Genomic DNA, 23,947 nt, shown 5'->3' on the forward strand with positions numbered 1-23,947 from the left:
ACCTGCCTCCCAGGGGAAGAACCCCAGAAAGCCCGGGTTCCCTGGGTTTTCCTCTCCCCAACTGCATGTTCAGGGCTGTGGCTCCTGCCGACAGAGGGCGACCCCGACTCGATGGGGTCACGCGGCTTGCAGGTAGGGGGGCTGGGCTTGTGTCCCGCCAGAGCTGTCTAGCCGGAGTACTGACCCTGGGCCCGACTGGCTGCTTTCCTTGACCCAGGTGGAACACATTTTGAGGCCCAGCTGACACCCATTTGTTGACACCCGATGCTGCAATATCCGGGGCGCAATGCCCATGAATGGCAGGCTGGATGCTTCCTTGTGCCTTTTTCCTTTCTTCAGAAAATGGAATGGGGAGCAGCCAGCAGTTCTAGATGAGAGTCTGCCCCTGCCACTTCCTAGTCCCTTGAGCCTGACCAAATCAACTTCTGTCTCAGAACCACGGCCTCTCATCCCCTTGTCTTGCAGGGCCATTTGAAGTACCTGGCACCCAGAAAGCATCTGACAACTGTCTCCCTTCCATGACTTCATAGAGTGCACTCTTCTGGAGGCCAACTCACTCGAGTGGGGAGGGGTGCAGTTTGCTGGTTTCTGTGTACCAGGTTCTAGACAGACTTTAGGGGCCTGGGAATGGGGTAGAAGAAATCTAAAATCAGATGTATACTACTCTCCCCACCTGGGTGGAGGGGCTCTTTCCGCCAGCCCCAAACAGGCAGAACCAGCGGTAGTATTCTTCAATTCACTATGGGAGATTTTATTTGTAGACTGGAGAATTTTCCCGCCCATCCCTCCCGCTCAGATGATGGCGCCATCTTCACCCTCACCTCACACTTCTGGCTCCCATCCCAGGTCACACCACCTGTGAGCAGAGACCTTGGTGTTAGGAGTGCAGATGGCCACCAGGGGGCTCTGCTGCCTGGGGAGAGGGACCAGGGTGCCCTGAAATCTAGCAGGTTGGGGTTCGGGGTTTTGTGCAGGGGAAGCCTCCCTTTCAGATGGACCCCCAAGGCTTTTACCCCTTCCTCTCTTGGGACCTCAGCTCTCTCATGGAAGGCTGGAGTATTTTGTTTTCTTTCTTTTTTTGCTAAGAAACTTTTTGTTCAGAGGAAATCTTCTTTGAAGCATGAATAAATGAAACAAATGAGGGGCAGTGATTTGGTCTAAGAAGGGATGGGATATGGCAAAGCTCTACTTGACCACTCCCCCTTCCCCTAACATTTGGAAATCCCTCAAGTCCCTTACTCAGACTCCTGACAGATTCTGAGCCATAGCTGCTGTTGTGGCTCCTGAGGCCTCCAGGCAGTGAGATAGATGACCCACCTCCGAACCCCCACTTCCAGTGCCCCTCCCCAGAACCCCTCTTTGGATCTTGAGAGGCCCCAGCCTGGCCACCACCCTGCTGTGTGGCCTCCATCAATGGTTTCCCCCTCTCTAGGCATGAGGGAGGGGTCCCCCAGCACTGCAAGCTAGCTACAGCCCCACTCTGGGGCCCAGCTCCAGGCCTGGCTTGGGGCCTGTGTCTCACCCTGGCCTGGCAGTGGTGCTGTCACACTTTGTATGGATGGCACATGGGTAGCTCAAGTGATGCAGAGCAGAAGCGAGTGCAGCAACGCTTGACCCAGCGCAGGGTGGATGATCTGCACATCACTCGAGGCCCTGGGAGGTGGATTCGTGTAGGCAACCCTTCAAACCAGATCCACTGGTCAGCTACAGTTTCCTGCTGTTTCTTGTCACCCATGGGAGTTCTGTGCTGGTAGGTCTTCAGGAAGATGATGCAGGGGTCCCTAGTGGATGATTGGCTCCCCTGGGCTCCGGGGGAAGTGGTCAGGTCATGGCCCTTCGATGTCCTTGGGAGCTCAGGCTCCATCTGTTTTTGGCTCTGGCGCACTGCTGCAGGTGACTGCTGCGCCTCATTCTTCTCCCGTAGTCCCACCTTGGGCTCCCCTGTGGACTCTAACTTCTTGGATTCCAGTATCTTCTTGGGGCACCCAGCCTCTTGGAACTCTTCATTATCTTGTTCCACTCTATCACAGACATTGCTGCTCCTGGCAGGGGGAGGGAAGGCAATCAGTAAGACTAAAGGTCCTGGTCCTCCAGCCTCACCCTGAGACCATTGCTATGCAGCCAGGTCAGGCGAGAAAGCTATGCAGAGGACCAGAAAAGAAACTTCGCAACCAGAGGCCTTGGGCCTGGAGGCAGAGGAGGTGATGAGGACCATTGAAGGGACAGGAGAGGTTGGGAATGTGAGAGGCAGTGACCAGGAGTTAGAACACCTAGGACTGTGAACTGTATGTTGTCTTCACGGGCTGCTGGCCATGGTTCTGCCTCTCTGAATTTCAGAGAGGTGGAGTGAACTAGTCCAGTGTTTTCAAATTATGCTCCAAGAAACCTTAAGTTTCTCAGGAGATATCTCAAATGCCTCTGCACCTAGGGGTGGGGCAGAGTGAGGGCAGGATACCTTTCTGCCTAACAGCACAGCTGGGGCTTGATGACAGATACTTGAAGAGAGGTTCTGCTTCTTCAAACAGGTTGGAAAACTATGGGATGAGAGAAGCCTGACCCCTCTAGCCCAGTGCTTCCTGATTGCTGGCGTCTAGGAGGCAAGCTCTGAGAGGAGCTCTGATAGGAGGCATTAGGTGGAGGTATTTGGTGCTAGAAGACCTGCCCCAAGAAGGTGTGTAATAGACTGAGTCCTCTGCACAGTGACAGCATTGTTCTAGCTGAATATGTGTGGAGTGGAGTGAGGACTGAGTCTCAACGTAATGCCAGTACCAATGCTAACTGCCACTACTGAGTGAGTGTCCACTGTGCATTGGGCCTGGGACCCTCACACCAGCCCCACAAAGGAGGAGGCAGTGGTGGAATGGCTTGGCCACCACAGGCTTTCAAGGCCAACAAATGGGGGTTCAAATTCGCTTGTGCCTCTTACCATCTGTGATTTGGGGCAAGAAATTTCACCTCTCAAAGCTTAGTTTCCTCAACTGTGAAACTGGGATAACTCTATCTAATAGGACTGCTGTGAAGAATTAACTCAATGGGAAATGTTTGTGAAGTACTTAGCAGATGCCTAATAAATGTCAACTTTCTTAATATTCTGACATGATTTATGAGGAAGCCAGGCCTTAGCCAGATGACTGGTGTGCAGGTGAATCTCTGAGTGGTATGGACTTGAGGGTGGGGAGGAGGAGGAGTGGTCCCTCTTGCTTGGGTAGTGCCCCAGTTGGTGGTTAGCCCCATAATTGGATGATTATGACACTAGCTAGGACCACAGCTCTGATATCACACAGGAATGGCTTCAAATCCTAGCTCTATCACTTACCAGTTTGAGTTAGTTGGGACAAGTCACTATCTTTTGAGCCTCGGTTCCCTATCCGTAAAATAGGGCTAATAAATACCTTTATCATAGAACCTTTGTGAAAATTAGGTTTTCTAAATTTGTCAGCATAGATAGTGCCCACTCCTAGTAAAGATAGCCAGGGGGCTGAGCTCACCCAGTGGAGATCCCAAGGATCTGTGGAACTCTGAGCAGTGAATTCCAACACCTTCTGGCCAAGTTATGCAGTTCTTGGATCCGGGGGTTCGAGCTCTTGAGCAGCTTCAAGAGCGACAAGTTTTTTAATACCTGCCAGGATCAACAAACCAGGAAAACAGAAGCCTCAGCTTTCCTGGGGTAGCCTCCCACATCCCACCTAGACTTTGGCTCAGCTCAACTCAGGGCTGCACCTGGTGACCCCTTCTGGGTCACAACAAGCCTGGCACCCAGGAGGGACCAATATGAGGGATCTCACCATCTTAAGTCGGTGCCGCCCAATTACTTTGTTGACAGATTGCGGTATCTTGTCCTTTGGTTCTTCATCTTGTATCTGACGGACAGAGGGAGAGAGTATGCTAACATAGGAAAAATACCCCTGAATGCCTCCATTATGCTGCTCCATTTGGCTGAACATGGTTTGACTAACCTTTGACCAGGGGTTTTGTCATCTTGGTTTGGGGACAGAAATGGGAAGACCACTCTAATTCTCCTGACCTCCCTTCACCCTCACCTCTCCCTTTCCCCCAAGGCTAGATGGCCCCTGTTCTGGGTGTGGTTGGATCCCCTCTGTGTCCACTCCCAAGTCCAACCTTAGAAACCATTCTATTTTTGGGCCTCTTCTTTGCTGATGGAGTCATACTGGGGCTGTGAGACCTCAAAGACAAATGGAGCAACACTGGTACCAGGCACCACCTGCGCCCTGCCCCTCTCAGTTCGGCCAGCACTCAGGCTGGCCGTCAGCATGGCTCTGCTGGAGCTTCCTGGGAGGGGAGCTGTGACATCACTGAAATTTGTGACAGCAGCAGGGCTGGGTCTCCACGGAGTATGTGTGTGGCAGGGGTGGAGGGTGAGGAGGAAACTCCCACCTGTGGAAAAACCTAGTAGGTGCCAGGCAGAGGCATATATTGTCAACACCTCCTTGTGAGGTAAGAGAATTATCTTCTCTTTTTAAATAAAGAAACCAGGGTTCAAAGAGGTTAAAGAATTTACTCAAGGCCACACAGTTGGATAATGGTGGAGCTGGAAATTGAAGGTCTGATAATCAACGCATGAAACCAGGTGTTCCCAGCAATGCTCCTGTTTATTCATGTCATATGTTGATGGTACACCTGCTACATTTGTTGTTCTAAGCACTGAAATAAAAGAAAATTCTTACCCTCAAGGAACATACATTCTAGTGGAGTTCAAAACAGTGTGTGTGCTTGTAAATGTTTAGCAATTGGCTCCCTGAAACAAAATGTATTTGTGTGTGTGAATTTATTATAAATTTTACTGATAGAAATCTAAAATAATAAAATTCTTCAATACTCTTTATTGTAAATTCCAAACAGCCAGTTCATCCTTAAAATAGGCTTTTCTTGGATTTTGCCTGACTCATATCTATAACCAGCCTATGGTCACAATGGATGAACAAGTGTAGCTCCAACATAAATGTTGACATTTTCACTTACACTAAAGGGAAAGAAGAAAGCAAAAAAGTGAAAGAATAAAAATGTTGGAATTTCACTCATTCATCAGTGACATATTGATTTATCTGCTGTATTGGATCAGAGTTTTCAAATACAGGAAGTATATTTTCTCAAAAAAACTTTTTTTGTGTGTTGTCTACAATGTATAGACAGGACATATGTGTTTACATTTAATTGCATTATTAATATCTCCATTAGTTTCTCTTTTTTAAAGATTTTATTTATTCGAGAGAGAAAGCACAAGCAGGGGGAGAGGGAGAGGGAAAGGGAGAAGCAAAGGCAGACTCCCCTGCTGAGGAGGGATCTCGACGCAGGGCTTGATCCCAGGGCCCTGGGATCATGACCTGAGCTGAAAGCAGATGCTTAACCAACTGAGCCACTCAGATGCCCCTCTTCCATTAGTTTCTTAAGGCTGGACCAGTGGTTGGCAAATTTCTTGTGTAAAGGGCAAGATAGTAAATATGTCAGGTTTTGTAGGCCACAGCATTACAGCTGCTCAGCTGTGCTATTGTAGTGTGAAAGCAGCCACAGATATTATGCAAATTAGTAAGCATGGCTATGTTGCAATAAAACTTTATTTACAAAAATAGGCTGGATTTGGCCCATGATAAACCTCTGGTCTAGACAATCAACAAAATAATAAATCAAAACCTTATTTATAACAAGTACCTATGTCTTTGGGGTAACAACTCCTACCAAGGCTGATTTCAAGGTACCAGTGTGATGTCACTGAATGCAGAGTTGAATAGAAATGCACAGTAGCATACCATTATATATTTCTACTGTATTTCTACAAATGTGAAGACTCTCGAGAGCATAGATAATAGCAAAAGGTAGCAAACAATTGGAAGTGATGAGTTTGAACATTTTTCACCTTGTTTTTAATATCATTAATTTAATTAAGTTTGTATAATTTTTAATGATGACTATGCTTAATGACCAGTCAGCAGAGTTCGTAGAAGCATAATAGACTTTTGCAAGCCCTTATGAGTCAGTTGCAGCCTATTATGCTTCTACAAACTCTGTTAAAAATAAAGGTGAAAAAGGGAGGAGGAGAGAGAATCTGAAGCAGACTCTGCACTGAGTGCAGAGACTGATGCAGGGCTTGATCTCTCAACTGCGAGATCATGACCTGAAACCAAGAGTCAGCGCTCAACTGACTGAGCCACCCAGGCAACCCAGATTGTGTTTTTTAAAAAGCCATTCTAGTAGGTATGTAGTGGTATCTCACAGTAGTGTTAATTGACATTTCCCTAATAACTAATAATATTGAGCATTTTTTCATGTGCTAATTTGCCATCTATTTATCTCCTCTGATGAAGTGTCTGTTCAGATCTTTTGCCCATTTTTAAAAATTGGGTTGTTTTTGAGGGACCTGGGTCATTGGGCGTCTGACTCTAAATCTTAGCTGGGGTGTTGATCTTGGAATCATGAGTTTGAATCTCATTTTGGGCTCCACACTGGGTGTTGATCCTACTTAAATAATAAAAATCGGATTGTTTTTCATACTGTTAAGCTTGAGAGCTCTTTGTAAATTCTGGATCCCTTTGTCAGTCATACGGTTTACAAGTATTTTCTGCTAGTCTCTGGTTTATGTTTTCATTTTCTTTTTTTTTTTGTTTTGTTTTGTTTTCATTTTCTTAACTGCCTTTTGAAGAGTAGATTCTTAATTTTGATGAAGTCCAATTTATGAGTTTTTAAAAAATGGATTATGCTTTTGGTGTCATATCTAAGAAATATTTGTCTAGCCCCAAATCACCAAGGCTTACTCCTCAACATTTTACAGTTTCAGGTTTTTAAATTTAGGTCAATGACTCATTTTGCATTAATTTTTATATATAGTATAAGGTATGGATCAGGATTTTTCTATATGCATATCCAGTTATTCCTACACAATTTTTTTTTTAAGATTTCATTTATTCATGAGAGACACAGAGAGAGAGAGAGGCAGAGACACAGGCAGAGGGAGAAGCAGACTCCCTGCAAGGGGCCTGATGTAGCACTCCATCCCAGATCCTGGGATCACGCCCTGAGCTGAAGGCAGATGCTCAACCGCTGAGCCACCCAGGTGTGCCCCTACACAGCATGACTCTTCTTTCCATTGAATTCCTTTGCACTTTTCTCAACAGTCAATTGACCATATAGGTATGGATTTATTTCTAGATTCTGTTCTGTTTCTTTGATCTATATGGTCTGTCCTTTTGCCAGTACCATACTGTCTTGATTCCTTTTAGTAAGCTTTATAATATGTTTTGATTACTATAGCACTTTATAGTAACACTTAAAATTAGTGAGTTTTCCAATTTTCCTTTTTTTTTTTTTTCAATTTTCCTTTTTTTAAAAGTTTAATCTCTATACCCAACCTGGGCCTCAAACTCATGACCCCGACTATAGCACTTTATAATAATACTTGAAATTAGTGAGTTTTCCAACTTTCTTGTTCTTTTTTTTTTTTTTTTTTTTTTTTTAAGTTTATTTATTTAGGTAATCTCTATGGGGCTCAGACTCATGACTCCAAGATCAAGAGTGGCATGCTCTTCAGACTGAGCCAGCCAGGCACTCCTTCTGTTCATTTCAAAAATTGTTTTGACTATCATCCTTCATTTGTCTTTCCTTGTGAATTTTAAAATCAGCTTGTTGATTTCTACACAAAATCCTACTAAAATTTTAACTCTGTTCCTTGGACTTTTTGTTCTGAGTTATTCTTTTTTATTTTATTTTTTTTTATTTAAAAAAAATTTTTTTTTTAATTTTTATTTATTCATGATAGGCACACAGTGAGAGAGAGAGAGGCAGAGACACAGGCAGAGGGAGAAGCAGGCTCCATGCACCGGGAGCCTGACGTGGGATTCGATCCGGGATCTCCAGGATCGCGCCCTGGGCCAAAGGCAGGCGCCAAACCGCTGCGCCACCCAGGGATCCCTGTTCTGAGTTATTCTTTCTTTTTTGTGCACATTTGCAGTTGTCATTTTCTTCACATGCTTCCTGCCAGTAAAATTTTGAGGTTCAAAGGCCTCTTTTAATTTTTCTCAAATATTTTTATAAATTTTGAAGTGGTTATAGATCATAGGGAGATGCAAAAGTAGTACAGTTTTCTCCAAGGGAGCACCTTACAATATGTACAATATGAAAACCAGGAAATTGATATTAGTACAATCTATAGACCAAATTCAGATTTTAGCAGTTTTACATGCATTCATTTGTGTGTGTATATTCCATCACCACTAAAATCTCTCTTGTGCTATCTGCCCCTCTCCCCACAATCCCATCCCTAATCTTAGAAATCACTAATTTGTTCTCCATCTCTATAATTTTGTCATTTCAAGGATGTTATGTGAATAGAATCACACATCGTGTGACCTTTCAAAATCGGCTTTTTTTTTTTCACTCAGCACAGTGCTCTTGAGATCCATTCAGTTTGTTGCTGTATCAGTAGTTCCTTCTATAAACTTAAAAAATCACTATAGATTCACAGAGAATTCCAAAAAAAATATATGCATGGAGGTCCTATCTACCTTTCACTCATTTTCCCCCACTGGTAACATCTTGTTTAACTACGTTATAATATCAAAACCACATGGTGACTCATGTAACCACCACCACAATCAAGACACAGTACTGTTATATCATCCCAAGGCTCCTTCATGCTCTTTATACCCACCCCACTTTCCTCCCATGCTATCCCCTCGCAACCCCTCTTCATTTCTATAATTTGTTGTAGAATATTCGAGAATGTTATATAAGGGGCACCCGGTGGCTCCATAGGTTAAGCATCTGCCTTCAGCTCAGGTCATGATCTCAGGGTCCTGAGATGGAGCCCTGTGTTGGGCTCCCTGTTTGGTGTGGAGTTTGCTTCTTCTTCTTCCTCTGCCCCTCCCTACCACTTGTGCTCTCTCTCTCTTTCCCTCTCCCTCTCCTTTTCAAATACATACATACATACATATATACATAAAGTTTTTTAAAAGAATGTTATATAAATGGAATCTTATAGTATGTAACATTACAAGTTTGGCTTTTTTTCACTCAGAATAATGCCCTCAATATCTATCCAATTGTTTGTATCAATCATTTGTTCCCTTTTTTGCTGAGTTTTATTTCACAGTATGGTATGTACCACAGTTTAACTATTCACTCATTGAAGAACATATGAATTGTTTTTAATTTAGAGCTATTACAAGTAAAGCTGCTATGAACATTCATATATAGGTTTTTGTATGGACATAGTTTTCATTTCTCCGTAATAAATGCTGAGGAGTGCAGTTGCTAGATCATATAAGTGTCTATTTAGTTTTCTAAGAAAACACAAACTATCTTCCAGAGTGACTATATTATTTTACATTCCCACCAGCAATGTATGAAAAACCTGTTTTCTCTGCATCTTTAAAACTATTCTAATAAGTGTGTAGTGATATCTCATCATGGTTTTAATTTGCATTTCCCTAATGGTATTGATGTTGAACATATTTTAATGTGTTATTTGCCACCACTTTATCCTCTCTGGTGAGATATCTGTCTTTTGCCTATTTTCTAATTGGATTATTTGTTTGCTGTTGAGTTTTGAGAGTTCCTTATGTATTGTATACATAAAATTCTTTGTAACATGTGATTTGAAGTATCTTCTCCCATCTGTATACCTTTAATTTCTTCTTCTCCTTCTACTCCTCCTTCTTCTCCTTCTTTTTCTTCTCCTTCTCCTCTCCCTCCTCCTCCTCCTCCTCCTTCATCTTCGTCTTCGTCTTATTTTGCCGGCTAGGACTTCTAACACCATGTTAAATAAAGGGGATGAGAGCAGACATCCTTGCCTTGTACTTGATATTATCTTTCACCAGTAAATATGATGTTAGCTGTAGGTTTTCTGTAGATGCTCTTTATCATTATCAAGTTCAAAGTTACCCCTTATTCCTAGTTTGCTGAGAGTTTTCATAAAAATGGACATTGGATTTTGTCTAATGATTTTTCTGCAGCAGTTGATATGATCATGTGATGTTTTTCTTTAGTTCATAACTGTGGTAGATTATATTGATTGATATTTGAATGTTGAACTATGTCTGAATAAATCCCACTTGGTAATCCTTTTTATATAATTTTGGATTGAATTTTTGCTAATATCTTGTTGAAGATTTTTGTGTCTATTTTTGTGAGGGCTATGGGTCTTTTATATGGTACCTGCACTATCCTAGAACTGGTATAGTGTTACTTGAGAGTAGATTTAAGACAGTTGTGAATATATATTACAGACTCTAGGGAAATGACCAAAAATTTTTTTTTAAAGATTTTATTTATTTATTCATGAGAGACAGAGAGACAGAGAGAGAGAGAGAGAGAGAGAGAGGCAGAGACACAGGCAGAGGAAGAAGCAGGCACCACACAGGGATCCTGATGCGAGACTCCATCTCGGGACTCCAGGCACCCAGGGATCCTCCCCAAATTTTTTAAAGTGATAATTGACAGACTGTAGGGAAATGACCAAAAAATTTTTTTTAAAGATTTTATTTATTTATTCATGAGAGACAGACAGAGAGAGAGAGAGAGAGAGGCAGAGACACAGGCAGAGGAAGAAGCAGGCACCACACAGGGATCCTGATGCGAGACTCCATCTCGGGACTCCAGCCACCCAGGGATCCTCCCCAAATTTTTTAAAGTGTAATTGATAGACTAAGAAAGGAGAGAAAAATAGAATCACCTAAAATGCTCAAAACAAAAGAAAGCAGAAAAGGAGAGTAAGAAAGAAAAAGAAATAAAGAACAAATGCAACAAATAGAAACTACTTATAAACATGACAGATATTATGCCAGTTATATCAATAATCACTTTAAATGTGAATGGCCTAAATATATTCCAGTTAAGAGACTGGAACTGTCAGTGGACAAAAACCAAGACCTAATTATATGTTGTCTAAAAGAACCTCAATTTAAATATAAAGGCAAAGGTAGTTTAAAAATGAAACGATAGTGGGGATCCCTGGGTGACTCAGCAGTTTAGCGCCTGCTTTCAGCCTAGGGCGTGATCCTGGTAGTCCTGGGATCGAGTCCCACATCTGGTTTCCTGCACGGAGCCTGCTTCTCCCTCTGCCTATGTCTCTGCCTCTCTCTCTCTCTGTGTCTCTCATGAATAAATAAATACAATCTTTAAAAAAAAAAAAAAGGGATAGAGAAAGACATATCATCCTAATGCTAATCAAAGGAAAGCTGAAGTAGCTATATTAATTTCAGATAAAGCAAACTTCAGAACAAGAGACATTATCGGGGATAAAGAGGATTGTTAAATAATAATAAAGGAGTCCATTATCCAGAAGACACAATATTTTTTAAGATTTATTCCCCCAACAATAGAATGTCAAAATATGTGAGGCAAAAACTGGTAGAACTCCAAGGAGAAACGGCAAATCCACAATTATAGTTGGAGACTTCAAAACCTCTCTTTCAATAATTATAAATCAAACACAGAGAAAATAAGTAAGGGTATAGTTGAATATCACCAGCAATGAACCTGATCTAATTGGCATTTATAGAATATTTCATCCACCAAACAGCAGAGTATGCATTCTTCTCTAGCTCTTATGGAACATCATGATAGACTGCACTGTGGGCCATAAAACACACCTGAACAGATTTAAAAGAATAGAAATCATACAAAGTATGTTCTCAAACCACAATGGAATTAAATTAGAGACCAGTAACACATAGCTGGGAAAGTCTAAGATATTTGGTAATGAAACAGTACACTACTAAAATAACACAAGGATTACAGAAAAAAATCTCAAGAGAAACTTAAAAATACTTTGAACTAGGGGCTCCTGGGTGGTTCAGTCGGTTAAGTGTCCAACTCTTGATCAGCTCAAGTCATGATCTCAGGGTCAGGAGATTGAGCCCCACATAGGGCTCTGGTGTCAGCAGGGAGTCTGCTTGAGATCTTTCTCTCCTGTCTCTGCCTCTCCACCTTCTAGGTGCCCCTAGAAGGAAATTATACCACTACTGTATATAGGAAAAGAAGAAAGATCAGAAAGCAATCCAAGCTTTCACTTTATAAAACTAGAGAAAGAAGGGCAATTTAGGGACACCTCGGTGGCTCAGTGGTTGAGCGCCTGCCTTAGGGTCAGGGCATGATCCTGGAGTTATGAGATCGAGTCCCGCATTGGGTTCCCTGTGAGGAGCCTGCTTCTCCCTCTGCCTGTGTCTCTGACTTCTTTCTGTGTCTCTCATGAATAAATAAATAAAATCTTTGAAAAAAAAAATGAAGGGCAATTTAAACCTAAAGTAAGCAAAGGAAAAGAAATTCCTAAACTAGAGCAGGAATTAATGAAATTGAAAACAGGAAAAACAATAGAGAAAATCAATGAACCCCACGAGTTGTTCTTTGAGAAAGTCAATAAAATCAACAGACCTGTAGCCAACTATCCAAGAAAAAAATGAAAGAAGACACAAATTACCAATATTAGAAATTTAAGAGAGGTCATCACTACTGATCCTAGGGGCATCAAAAGGATAATAAAGGAATATGTGTGTGTTTTGCATTGACTATGCATTCAATTTCTTTAATAGTGATGGAGCAAATTTATGATCTATTTCATGTTGGGTGAGTTTTGGCAGTTTGTACTTTTTTGGAGATTTAGTCCTTTTCATCTAAATTGCCAAATTTATGTGTGTAGAATTGTTTTTAGTAGTTCCTTATTATCTCTTTAATGTCTGGGAGTCCATAGGGGTATCCTGTGTTACACTCATGAAATTGATAGTTTAGGTCTTGTCTTTCTTTGTTTCCTTTGTCAATCTTGTTAGAGTTTTGTCCATTTTATAGATCTTTCCAAAAGAAAAAAAAAAAACACAGCTTTTTGTTTCTTTGATTTTCTCTATGTTTTTCTATTTTCATTTCTTTGGAGTTTTTGCTCTTCTGATTCTAGTTTAAGGCTGAAACTTAGATTGATAACTGGAGGTCTTTCTTCCTTTGAAAGTAGACATTTAGTGCTGTAAATTTCCCTTTCAGCATGGCCTTAGCTATGCCCTACATATTTTTTTTTATAAAGATTTTATTTGTTCATGAGAGACACACAGAGGCAGAGGAAGAAGCAGGCTCCATGCAGGGATCCCGATGCTGAACTCGATCCTGTGACTCCAGGATCATGCCCTGGGCCGAAGGCAGGTTCCAAACCACCAAGCCACTCAGGGATTCCCCTAAATATTTTAATACTTTGCTTCAGCTCAATTTTAAAAAATGTTGTTGAGATCTTCACTTTGAACCACAAATTATTTAGAAGTATGTTGTTTAATTTACACGTGTTTGGAGATTTTCTTGTCACCTTTCTGTTACTGATTTGGATCTGTTTGATTTCATTGTGGTCAAGGGAACATACACTGTATAATTTTGATTGTTTTAAGTCTCTTGAGGTTGTCTTTGGACTTAGGATATTGTCTGTTGGGGTGAATATTCCATGGGCACTTGAAAAGAATGTGTATCTTGCTATTGTTGGATAGAGTGTTCTTTAAATGTCTATTAGAGCCTTTTGGATATTTTGTTGAGTTCTTATGTATTCTAGGGGCACCAGAGTGGCTCAGTGGTAGAGTGGCTGCCTTCAGCTCAGGTCATGATCTTGGAGTCCGGGGATCTAGTCCTGCATCAGGCTCCCTGCAGGGAGCTTGCTTCTCCCTCTGCCTATATATCTGCCTCTCTCTGTGTCTCTCATGAATAAATAAATAAAATCTTAAAAAAAAAAAGTTCTTATGTATTCTGCTGCTTTTCTGCTTAGTATTTCTATCAGTATTTCAAGATGTGTTGAAGTCTCCAACTCTCCTTTTGGTTCTGAGTTTGGTGCCCATACATTTTAGGATTGCTTTGTTTTCCTCATGGTTTGATCCTGCTATCATTATGTAATGTACCCTTTCTTCCCTGGTGATTTTCTTTTATCTGATATTAAGATGGCAGATTCTGCTGTCTTTTGATTGTTTGTATGGCACATCTTTTTCCATCCTTTTACTTTCAACCTACCTATGTCATTATACTTGAAGTGAATTTCTTGTTGATGGCTTATAGTTGGGTTATTTATTCATATCCTGTTTTGCAGATCTCTCTCACTTTTATTTATTTTTTTAAAAGATTTAATTTATTTATTCATGAGAGACACAGGGAGAGAGAGAGAGAGAGAGAGAGAGAGGCCGAGTCATAGGCAGAAGGAGAAGTAGGCTCCATGCAGGGAGCCCAACGTGGGACTTGATCCCGGGACCCCAGGATCATGACCTGGGCCAAAGGCAGATGCTCAACCACTGAGCCACCCGGGTGCCCTGTCTCTCTCACTTTTAAATGATATATTTAGGCCATTTCCAGTTCATGTAATTATTTGTGTCTTAGTGCTTCTTCTATTTGTCATTTTATAGTTGTTTCCTCTGTTTTTCATTTGTCTGTTCCATTTTCCACCCTTCCTGTGTTACTTGAATATCTTTTAGGATTTAATTTTTTATTTAATCTATGATGTTTTCTTTTTTTTAAGATTTTTTTTTTTAAGATTTCATCCATTTATTCATGAGAGACACACACAGAGAGAGAGGCAGAGACTTAGAGAGAGAAGCGGGCTCCATGCAGGGAGCCGGATGTGGGACTCAATCCTGGGACTCCAGGATCATGCCCTGAGCCTAAGGCAGATGCTTAACCACTGAGCAACCCAGGCGTCTCTAAGATTTTTTATTTTGAAGTAATCTCTACATCCAATGTGAGGCTCAAACTCACAACCTCGAGATCAAGAGTTGTATGCTCCACCGATTGAGCCAGCCAGGTACCCTCTTTGGTCATTCTTTTAGGGTAGGTCTTCAGGCAACAAATTCTATTAGTATTTCTTTCATTTGAGAATGTCTTGATTTCTCATTCCTAAAAGATCTTCTTGCTGGGTACAGCATGTCAGAGATAAACAAATTATTTAAAGTAGAAAGAACAGATTTTTTAAAAAATATTTTATTTATTTATTCATGAGAATACACAGAGAAGAGAGAGAGGGAGAGAGGCAGAGATGCAGGCAGAGGGAGAAGCAGGCTCCACGCAGGGAGCCCAACGTGGGACTGGATCCCAGGACTCCAGGATCACGCCCTGGGCTGTAGGAGGCGCTAAACCACTGGGCTGCCCGAAAGAACAGATTTTGATCAGTAATATACTGTTGTAATAGGAAAAAGAATCCAGTGTGAACTGAGCTCAGCTTTTTTTTTTTAATAATAAATTTATTTTTTGTTGGTGTTCAATTTGCCAACATACAGAATAACACCCAGTGCTCATCCAGTCAAGTGCCCCACTCAGTGCCTGCCACCCAGTCACCCACACCCCCTACCCTCCTCCCCTTCCACCACCCCTAGTTCGTTTCCCAGAGTTAGGAGTCTCTCATGTTCTGTCTCCCTTTCTGATATTTCCCACCCATTTCTTCTCCTTTCCCCTCTATTCCCTTTCACTATTATTTATATTCCCCAAATGAATGAGACTCAGCTTTGATTTGTCCAGAGATGACTCAGCATCTTAAAGGAATTTGGGAATAGGGAGGTGCTGAGGGGGGCTGCTCTATAGATTTAAGGAAGTGAAAATTTACAGAAGACAGAAAGGGAGTATTGGTCCATGTGAAACTCATGTAGATTTGCTAACTGGCACTATTGATGTTAATCTCCTAGCCTCCCATAGAAGATGGGTATCTTGCTGTTGGGAGACAGGGGCCCTATCTTCAGAGGTTGGCTGGAACAAACAGTTAATTCATTTGGCAGCCTTGAGTTTTCTCAGGCAGGCACTTTAAGGGATCTGGGGTCATCCTAGGGATTCAGCCTTGAGCTATTAGAAACTATGTTAGTGTTTGTTCAAGTCTTTATAGATCAAGGTGAAGGCCTGTTCGAAAAGAGGGCTCAGAGGAGCCCAGGTAGAGTTTGATCAAGGGGAGAGTCTTTGTCAAGCACTCTCGATTAGAGAGAGGCAGAGACTTAGGCAGAGAGAGAAGCAGGCTCCATGCAGGGAGCCTGATGTGGGACTTGATCCTGGGACTCAGGATCATGCCCTGGGCCGAAGGCAGATGCTTAACCGCTGAGCCACCCAGGGATCCCTGTAATTGTTTGTTGAAGCACTTTTATAGTGACTGTCTTAAAATCATGGTTAGATAAATAGAGCAATGCTGTGATTTGTTGGCATCTGTTGTCTTTTCTTATCCAAATTGAGATTTTCCTGGTTCTAGGTATGATGAATTATTTTCAGTTATAACCTGGACATTATGGAAATTATGTTATGAGTCTCTGGATCTCATTTAAATTTTCTGTTTCAGTAGGCCTTGGATGACCTGGGCCAGTGAGATGGGGGGTGGGGCACCAACTCTACCACCAGATGAGAGTGACAATCCAGGCTACCTGCATGACCCCACTCAAAAGGGAAAGGTGAAGGTTGTCTCATTACTGCTGGGCAGAGTTGGACATCTAGGCTGTACACTTGGCCTCCTTTACATTGGAGGAAGGGAGTGGTGCCTCATTATTGCTTGATGGAGATGGCAGTGCAGCTCCCCATGTGGCCTCCTCTGACACCATGGAAATGGGGAGGGATTCTTGGGGAAGGGTATTGTTACTGCTGGTAGTGATGAAGCTCAGGCTCCCAGCCGGTTTCCTCTAACACCACCTGGAAGTGAAGCGACCTTTGTTACAAGGTGAACATTGAAGTCTGGCTTTCCCTCTGTCTTTGCTAGTAGAGGCTGGTAGTGGTTTTTTCTCTATTATTTTGCTGGAGGGGGACATTTAATGTCAAAAGATCTCTGTACTGCTAGGGTGCCTCTTTCTCAGTCAGAAAAAAGCCAGAAAACAGGCTTTTCATGGGGACAATTTTTATCTGTGCCTGTTTGGCATTTCCAGGTTACAGGCTTCTCCAGACCCTAGCAAAAAGAAAACCTACTGGAGTTCCTGGTTGGTCTGCCTTCTTATATTTGTTTGAGATATAAAACATTAAAAGCTATATTTAGTGGGAGGGATGGAGAGGAATGCATCTACTCCATTTTGTTCAGGACCAAAAATCCTCTTTTTATTTTATACTCTCTTTATCCCTATACATCCAAACTGGAGACTTTTCTGGATATATTGTCCTTTTAAGAACTTGTGGGTCACTCTGAATCTTACTCAGAGCACTCTATTAGACAAAGGCCATGCCTACAATTTCTTTGAGATAAGCCCTTCTTTGCATTAGGCTTATGCTGAAATGGCTAAGGGACAACATCCCTAAGCTTTCTAGAATACCTATTGTTTGATTCAGAGGATCTATGAGGCACACCTATGATTTCTTTGGAGATCTTTCATCTGAGTACTCTGAGGCATTGCCTTTAATCTTCCTGAGATATAAATTCAAGATTTTATAGTCATGTTCTCAGTTTCATTTTTTGAAAGATTTTATTTATTTATTTGAGAGAGAGAACACAAAGTAGGGGGGAGACAGAAGGAGAGGGAGAAGCAGACTCTCCTGCTGAGCAGGGAGCCCTGCTCAATCCCAGGACCCCAATCCCAGGACCTCAGGATCATATCTGAGGGGAAGGCAGATGCTTAACCCTCTGAGCCACCCAGACACCCCTCAGTTGCATTTTTGCACCATGTTGTTTTGGATGTTTTCAATGCCCTAGATTTAAGGTTTGCTAGGAAACTACTTCTTAATGTTACTATCATTTGCCATTTGGAGAGGCTGAGAAATTCTTACTGTGAAGTCCTGGTTTCTTCATACTTAACAGTGCTTCCTTTTAGCTCAGGGCTTCTCCATCTCGGCACTTACTGACACTCTGGGCTAGATAATTCTTTGTGTGCGTGTGTGTGGAGGGGGGGCAATGGTGAGAGGGATCTGTCTTGTGCACTAGGGGATATTTAGCAGTATCCCTGACCTCTATTAACTTGATGCCAATAGCAACCTCTCCAGTTTCAACAACCAAAAATATCTCCAGACATTGCCAAATGTCCCCCCAGGAGGCAGCCTCCCTGTCACTAGGGAACTGCTGCTTTAGCTCCTCTCTCCTCGCTTGCATTTTACTGTCAGCAGCTAGGAGAGACCAGGTGGCACCTTACCACCTTGCTTGCAAACGTCCTTAGCTAGATCACCCAATTAATTACTGGCATGCTCTCTCTGTTCCTCTTTTACTGGAGGCAAACAGGGCTGCTAACCTCTGTGTCATGACATAACGAGCTTCCTCTTACCCCAGTTTCCAATAGCATTTACCTACTTTCCCATTTGCCTTGGCTGGTGTCTTATCAAAGGACTGAGGCTTCTCTCAGCAGCTTTTCCAAGGCATTTCCACTACACTCCTCTGTTTGTTGCCAGTTCTAATGCCACTGCCATGCTTTAGAGCAGCACTCTATCCCAGTACCAAAACCTCTATACGAGGTTTGTATTGCTTTATTGCAATACAAACTTAGCAGTTTGATACAAGAAGTATTTAGTATCTCAAAGGTTTTGGGCATGAGGAATCCAGGAATGCTCTAGCTGAAATGGTTCTGCCTTGGTCTTTCACAAGGTTGCAGGCAAGCTGCTGGCCAGGACTGTAGTCCTCTCAAGGTGCTACCAGGGCCAGTGGATCTGTTTCTCTGCTCACTCATGTGGTTGCTGGCAGGCCCTCTGTTCTTCCTAGCTGTTGGCTGGAATCTTCTGTTGCTTGCCACGTGGGCCTCTCTGCATGGCTGTTGACAACATAGTAGATTGCTTCCACCAGAATGAGGACACACACCCAAGATCCCAAGATGGAAGCTGTGGTCTTTTGTTTTTTTAATCCTAATTTTGGACATGGTCCACCATCATTTCTTACTGGTCATATAGAGTAACCCTGATACAGGGTATAGCAGAGGACTACATAAAGGTATGAATAAAGGAAAGGCACGGAGCCCTGGGGGCGGAGCCCTGGGGCTATTTTGGTGGCTGGTGGCTGCATTTCAATATTATTCAATTTCTAATTTCCTTTTGGACTTTGTCTTTGACTCATGGGTTATTGTGAAGCGTTGTATTTTATTTCCAAGTATTGGGGGCATTTCCCAGGTATCTTTATTAGTTATATCTCAATTCTTGTATAGCCATATCAACATTTTATATGATTTAAATTCTTTTACATTTGTTGAGGTTTGTTTTGTGGCCCAGAGTACAATGTATCTTGGTGAATGTTTTATGTGCAGTTGAAAATGATGTTTACTCTGTTATTGTTGGTTAAAGTGTTAATAAAAGTGTCAGTTGGAACAAGTCAGTTGATAGTGTTCAGGATTTCTATATCCTTCCTTCTTTGTCCTACTTGTTTTATTGATTACTGGGGCAGCAGTATCAAATTCTCTAACTGAAATATAGATTTTTCTCTTTCTATTTTAGGTCTATTGGCTTTTACTTCATCTATTTTTTTAAACTCTGTTATTAGATGTATTCACATTTATAATAGTTGAGTCTTCCTAGTGAATTCAACCTTTGATTGTTATGAATATCACTGGCAACAGTCTTTTTAAAGTTTACATTTGTCGGGTATTAATTTTGCCACTCCAATTTGCTTTGACTGTATGGTGTATCACATACGTGCTTGCTTCTGCTCACTTCAGCAGTACATACATTATAATTGGTGTATCTCATTCCATTCACTTACTTTTTAATTTTTTTTTAAATTTTTATTTATTTATGATAGTCACAGAGAGAGAGAGAGAGAGGCAGAGACACAGGCAGAGGGAGAAGCAGGCTCCATGCACCGGCAGCCCGACGTGGGATTCGATCCCGGGTCTCCAGGATCGCGCCCTGGGCCAAAGGCAGGCGCCAAACCGCTGCGCCACCCAGGGATCCCTCATTCACTTACTTTTAACCCATATATTTTGTTATAGTTAAATTGGGTTTCTTGTAGACAGCACATTATTGCCTTTTGCTTTACTTCCTTTCCTGTTCTACTAGTCTTTTAATTGGTTGTCTTTTCATTGACAGTTGGATTAAAATCTTATATATTGCTATTTGTTTTATATTTTCCATCTTTTGAAAATCATTTTTTCCTTTTTCTTTCTTACTTTGGATTAAATTACATTTTTTTTTTCAGGGAAAAACATCAACCCATTGATCACCAAAAATAAGACAATAAGACTTTTTTTAAATTGGAGTTCAATTTGCCAACATATAGCATATCACCCAGTGCTCATCCCATCAAGTGCCCCCCTCAGTGCCCGTCACCCAGTCACCCCCACCCCCCGCCCACCTCCCTTTCCACCACCCCTTGTTCATTTCCCAAAGTTAGGAGTCTCTCATGTTCTGTCTCCCTCTCTGATATTTCCCACTCATTTTTTCTCCTTTCCCCTTTATTCCCTTTCACTATTTTTTATATTCCCTATTTGAATGAGACCATATAATGATTGTCCTCCAATTGACTTATTTCACTCAGCATAATACCCTCCAGTTCCATCCACCTCGAAGCAAATGGGTATTTGTCGTTTCTAATGGCTGAGTAATATCCCATTGTATACATAAACCACATCTTCTGTATCCATTCATCTTTCGATGGACACCGAGGCTCCTTCCACAGTTTGGCTATTGTGGACATTGCTACTAGAAACATCGGGGTGCAGGTGTCCCGGCTTTCACTGCATCTGTATCTTTGGGGTAAATCCCCAGCAGTGCAATTGCTGTGTGGTAGGGCAGATCTATTTTTAACTTTTTGAGGAACCTCCATACAGTTTTCCAGAGTGGCTGCACCAATTCACATTCTCACCAACAGTGCAAGAGGGTTCCCCTTTCTCCACATCCTCTCCAACATTTATTGTTTCCTGCGTTGTTAATTTTCCCCATTCTCACTGGTGTGAGGTGGTATCTCATTGTGGTTTTGATTTGTATTTCCCTGAAGGCAAGTGATGCGGAGCATTTTCTCATGTGCTTGTTGGCCAAGGACAATAAGACTTAATTGCATTTGATTGAAACAGTTTATTACTCATTGCACACCAAACAACATGAACATCAGCATTGATGTGTGTTTGTTGGTTCCTTTGGCCCCAAGTCCAACAACTGATATGGAGGTCCCAGATGCACAGCACATACAAAGTGGGTTTACACTTGGCTGGGGAACCAGTCCCAGAACTTTTACAGCAAGCAGTAAGCAAGCTTGACTTTGTGTGAGAAAGACACCATCTGATCTCTCAAGCTCTTTTAGCAATCAAAAATCCTGAGCAAGGGCCCAGGTAAAAGAGAAGTCAGATCCTTGCAATCTTGAGATAGTCAACAAGACACGTTGAACACAAAAGGCCCAGGGAGAATGTTTCCCAATATTTTTATTATCCCACTTTATCTCCACATTGGTTTGAATTATTTATACTTAAAATTTTTTTTTAACGGTTGCCCTTGCATTTACAATATATATCTTCAATTAATTGGGGGTGCCTGGGTGGTTCACTCAGTTAAATGTCTGCCTTCAGCTCTAGTGCTCTGGTCATGATCCTAGGGTCCTGGGATCCAGCCCCTGCTCCTCAAAGAGCCTGCTTCTGCCACTCCCTCTGCCTGCTTCTCCTTGTCCCTCTACCTGCCACTTCCTCTGCTTGTGCTCATGTGCTCTCTCTTTCTCTGTCAAAATAAATAAATAAAAATCTTTAAAAGTATATATAGGTATATATACCTATATATATATATCTTCAATTAATCAAAGTCAACCTTCAAATAATGTTATATCACTTCTTATACAGCAGAGGATCCTTCGACAGTATATTTCCAATTACTTATCCCATCATTTTGACTATTGTTATCATTACACATTTTACTTTTATATATGCTAGCTATCCACAACATATTGCTACTTTTAAAAGTCGAAGTGTAGTGACATACAATTTTATATTAGTTTCAGATATACAACATAGCCACCCGACAATTATGCACATTACTAAATGCTCAACACAGTAAGTGTACTTACCATCTGTCATCACATAAAGCTTTTTTTTTTTTTTTTTACATAAAGCTATTGACTATATATTCCTTGTGCTGCACTTTACATCCCCATGACTTCTAAAGCCAAAGAGTAGTGTATTGCAACTCTTTTGCTTTAGTCAGTTGTCTTTTAAGGTGATTAAAACCAAAAATATTATATCTACGTTTATTCTGTCCATTTCTAGGGATCTTTACTTCTCTGTGTAGATCTTTTTGAGGCAGAAAGAATATGATACCAGAAAGAAATGTAGATCTGCATAATAAAACGAACTGTTTTTACCTGTCTGCAGGGAGGCCTCATCACAAGTGTGCCATTGCCTGCGTCCCATTTCTTCTTGAGGGCTCCTGGCCTCCTTTGGAATTCAGGTTAATTGGTTGCTCTCCAACCTTAGCTCTCTGATAGGTTTGACAAAAGTTGTAATTTTATAGACTACCTGACAATTTTTCAATATTGTTCTTAAATTTAAAAAAAAGCTCTTCCTAGCTTTCTGTGTCCTGGATGGAAGCCAGAAGTCTCAGCCATCTACTTTTCCATGGCTCCTTTCACTTCTTTTTGCCATCTGCTCTTGGGGATGCTGCCTGGGTCTTTCCCTTGGCCAATACCCTTCCAGCTTTGCCCCCTGAATTATATCTAGCTTAGATGCTCTTCCCTTTCTACCCCTTCATGTGACAACTATCTGGCAAAGAGAAGGGACGGAGGTTCCAGATCTGTCACCATATTAGGAACAGGTCAAAACAATCCATAGAGTTCGAAGTTCCTAGGGATAAGCCTGGAAAAGGGAGAAGTAGCTTTGGGAGCTGAGCTCTCATCCAACATACTCCTGAGTTGGCCTCATTCTCCTGTGCGAGGAAATGGGACCAAGTATCTACTTCATCCATTAATGAGGAATAAGAATCAAACTGACCAGACATTTCTTAGAAGTTGAAAACTGCAGCAGGACGGAAGGGGAACAGCCTGGGAGCAGTGGTTATAAGCACAGTCTCTGAAAGCAGCCCATGTGGATGTGAATTCCATCGCTTACTTGCTGTATGGCCTCGGACAAGCCTCCTTACCTCTCCGTCTCTGAGTTTCTGTATCTGTAAAATGGAAATAATAATAGTACTTACCTCACAAGGTTGTTAAGAGGATTAAAAGAGTTAATATAGGCAAAACACTTATAATAGCAACAGATATATAATAAGCCCTGTGGAAGTATCAACTATTAAGGTATACTTCCTATAATTTCAGAAATTCATGGAAGAAAGCACTATCCTCCCTTTCTCAGAACCCATTACAATCAAAACACCTACTGTTTATTGAGCATCTCCAAAGCGCCCATTCCTGTACTAAGCATTTTATATGAATTATCTCATAAGTGGTAGGGATTAATTATTCCTACCTAATAAGCAGGGAAATCAAGGAACAGAGAAATTAAGTATTTACACAGCTGGCTAGATGCAGAGCTAGGTTTGCAACCCAGGAGGGTCTGACCACCACACCCATGCTCTTAACCACTTGCCTCCCACGAACTAGTTTCCTTGCTTATAAAATAGTGGGAAAGCTGCTTGTTGTATTTCTCTCCTAGGGTTGTTTTACGATCCCATTAACAAAAGAAGCAGCGCTTTGGGTATTTGTACAGTACTGGTCCCCTGACAGGGAAACCTGAATGTGTCATGACTCCATCCCTTTGTACATGCCCTTCCCCCCTCTTCTCTGCTTGTTGAACTCATTTTTTTCAAGATTAGGCTCAGATATCAGCATCTAGATTTTATTCTAACAATGGAAGGATTCAAGCAGGGGGTGGTGTTTGGAACACAAACCCGAGTTTTGAAATGGTGGCTGACTTCGGTGTGTTGGGGGAGAGGGGGAGGGCGAGCGGGGATGGAGTGTAGCGGGGCCAGAGTGAGTTCAGGAAAACCAGATAGAAGGCTACAACTGGAGGAGCCAAGGGAGAGATGGTGGTGGAAAAGGAGAGGAATGGTGGATTGAAGTTATTTAGGAAAGAGAATCGACAGGGAATGGAGGTGAATTTAGCGCAGCACAGGGAGGTGCCAAGGATGACTCCTAGTTCCTGGCTGTTTGTTGAGTGAA

The 23,947-nt window shown here is 41.9% G+C and overlaps 2 protein-coding genes across 2 annotated transcripts in view; one reads left to right on the forward strand and one right to left on the reverse strand.

Moving 5' to 3' along the window:
• The window catches only part of SYS1 (SYS1 golgi trafficking protein), a 37,011-nt gene that overhangs the window by 10,173 nt on the left and 2,891 nt on the right, over positions 1-23,947 (forward strand). The window lies entirely within an intron of this gene.
• Positions 727-4,341, reverse strand: TP53TG5 (TP53 target 5). The gene is made up of 5 exons (XM_077873334.1): positions 4,120-4,341; positions 3,786-3,860; positions 3,489-3,619; positions 1,523-2,042; positions 727-856 (listed from the first exon to the last, which is right to left on the reverse strand). Exons 1-4 carry the CDS (start codon positions 4,165-4,167, stop codon positions 1,544-1,546), a joined length of 753 nt encoding a protein of 250 aa, XP_077729460.1. The 5' UTR covers positions 4,168-4,341; the 3' UTR covers positions 727-856; positions 1,523-1,543.

Source organism: Canis aureus, chromosome 26 (genome assembly GCF_053574225.1).
Source record: "Canis aureus isolate CA01 chromosome 26, VMU_Caureus_v.1.0, whole genome shotgun sequence".
In the NCBI taxonomy this organism is placed as follows: domain Eukaryota; kingdom Metazoa; phylum Chordata; class Mammalia; order Carnivora; family Canidae; genus Canis; species Canis aureus.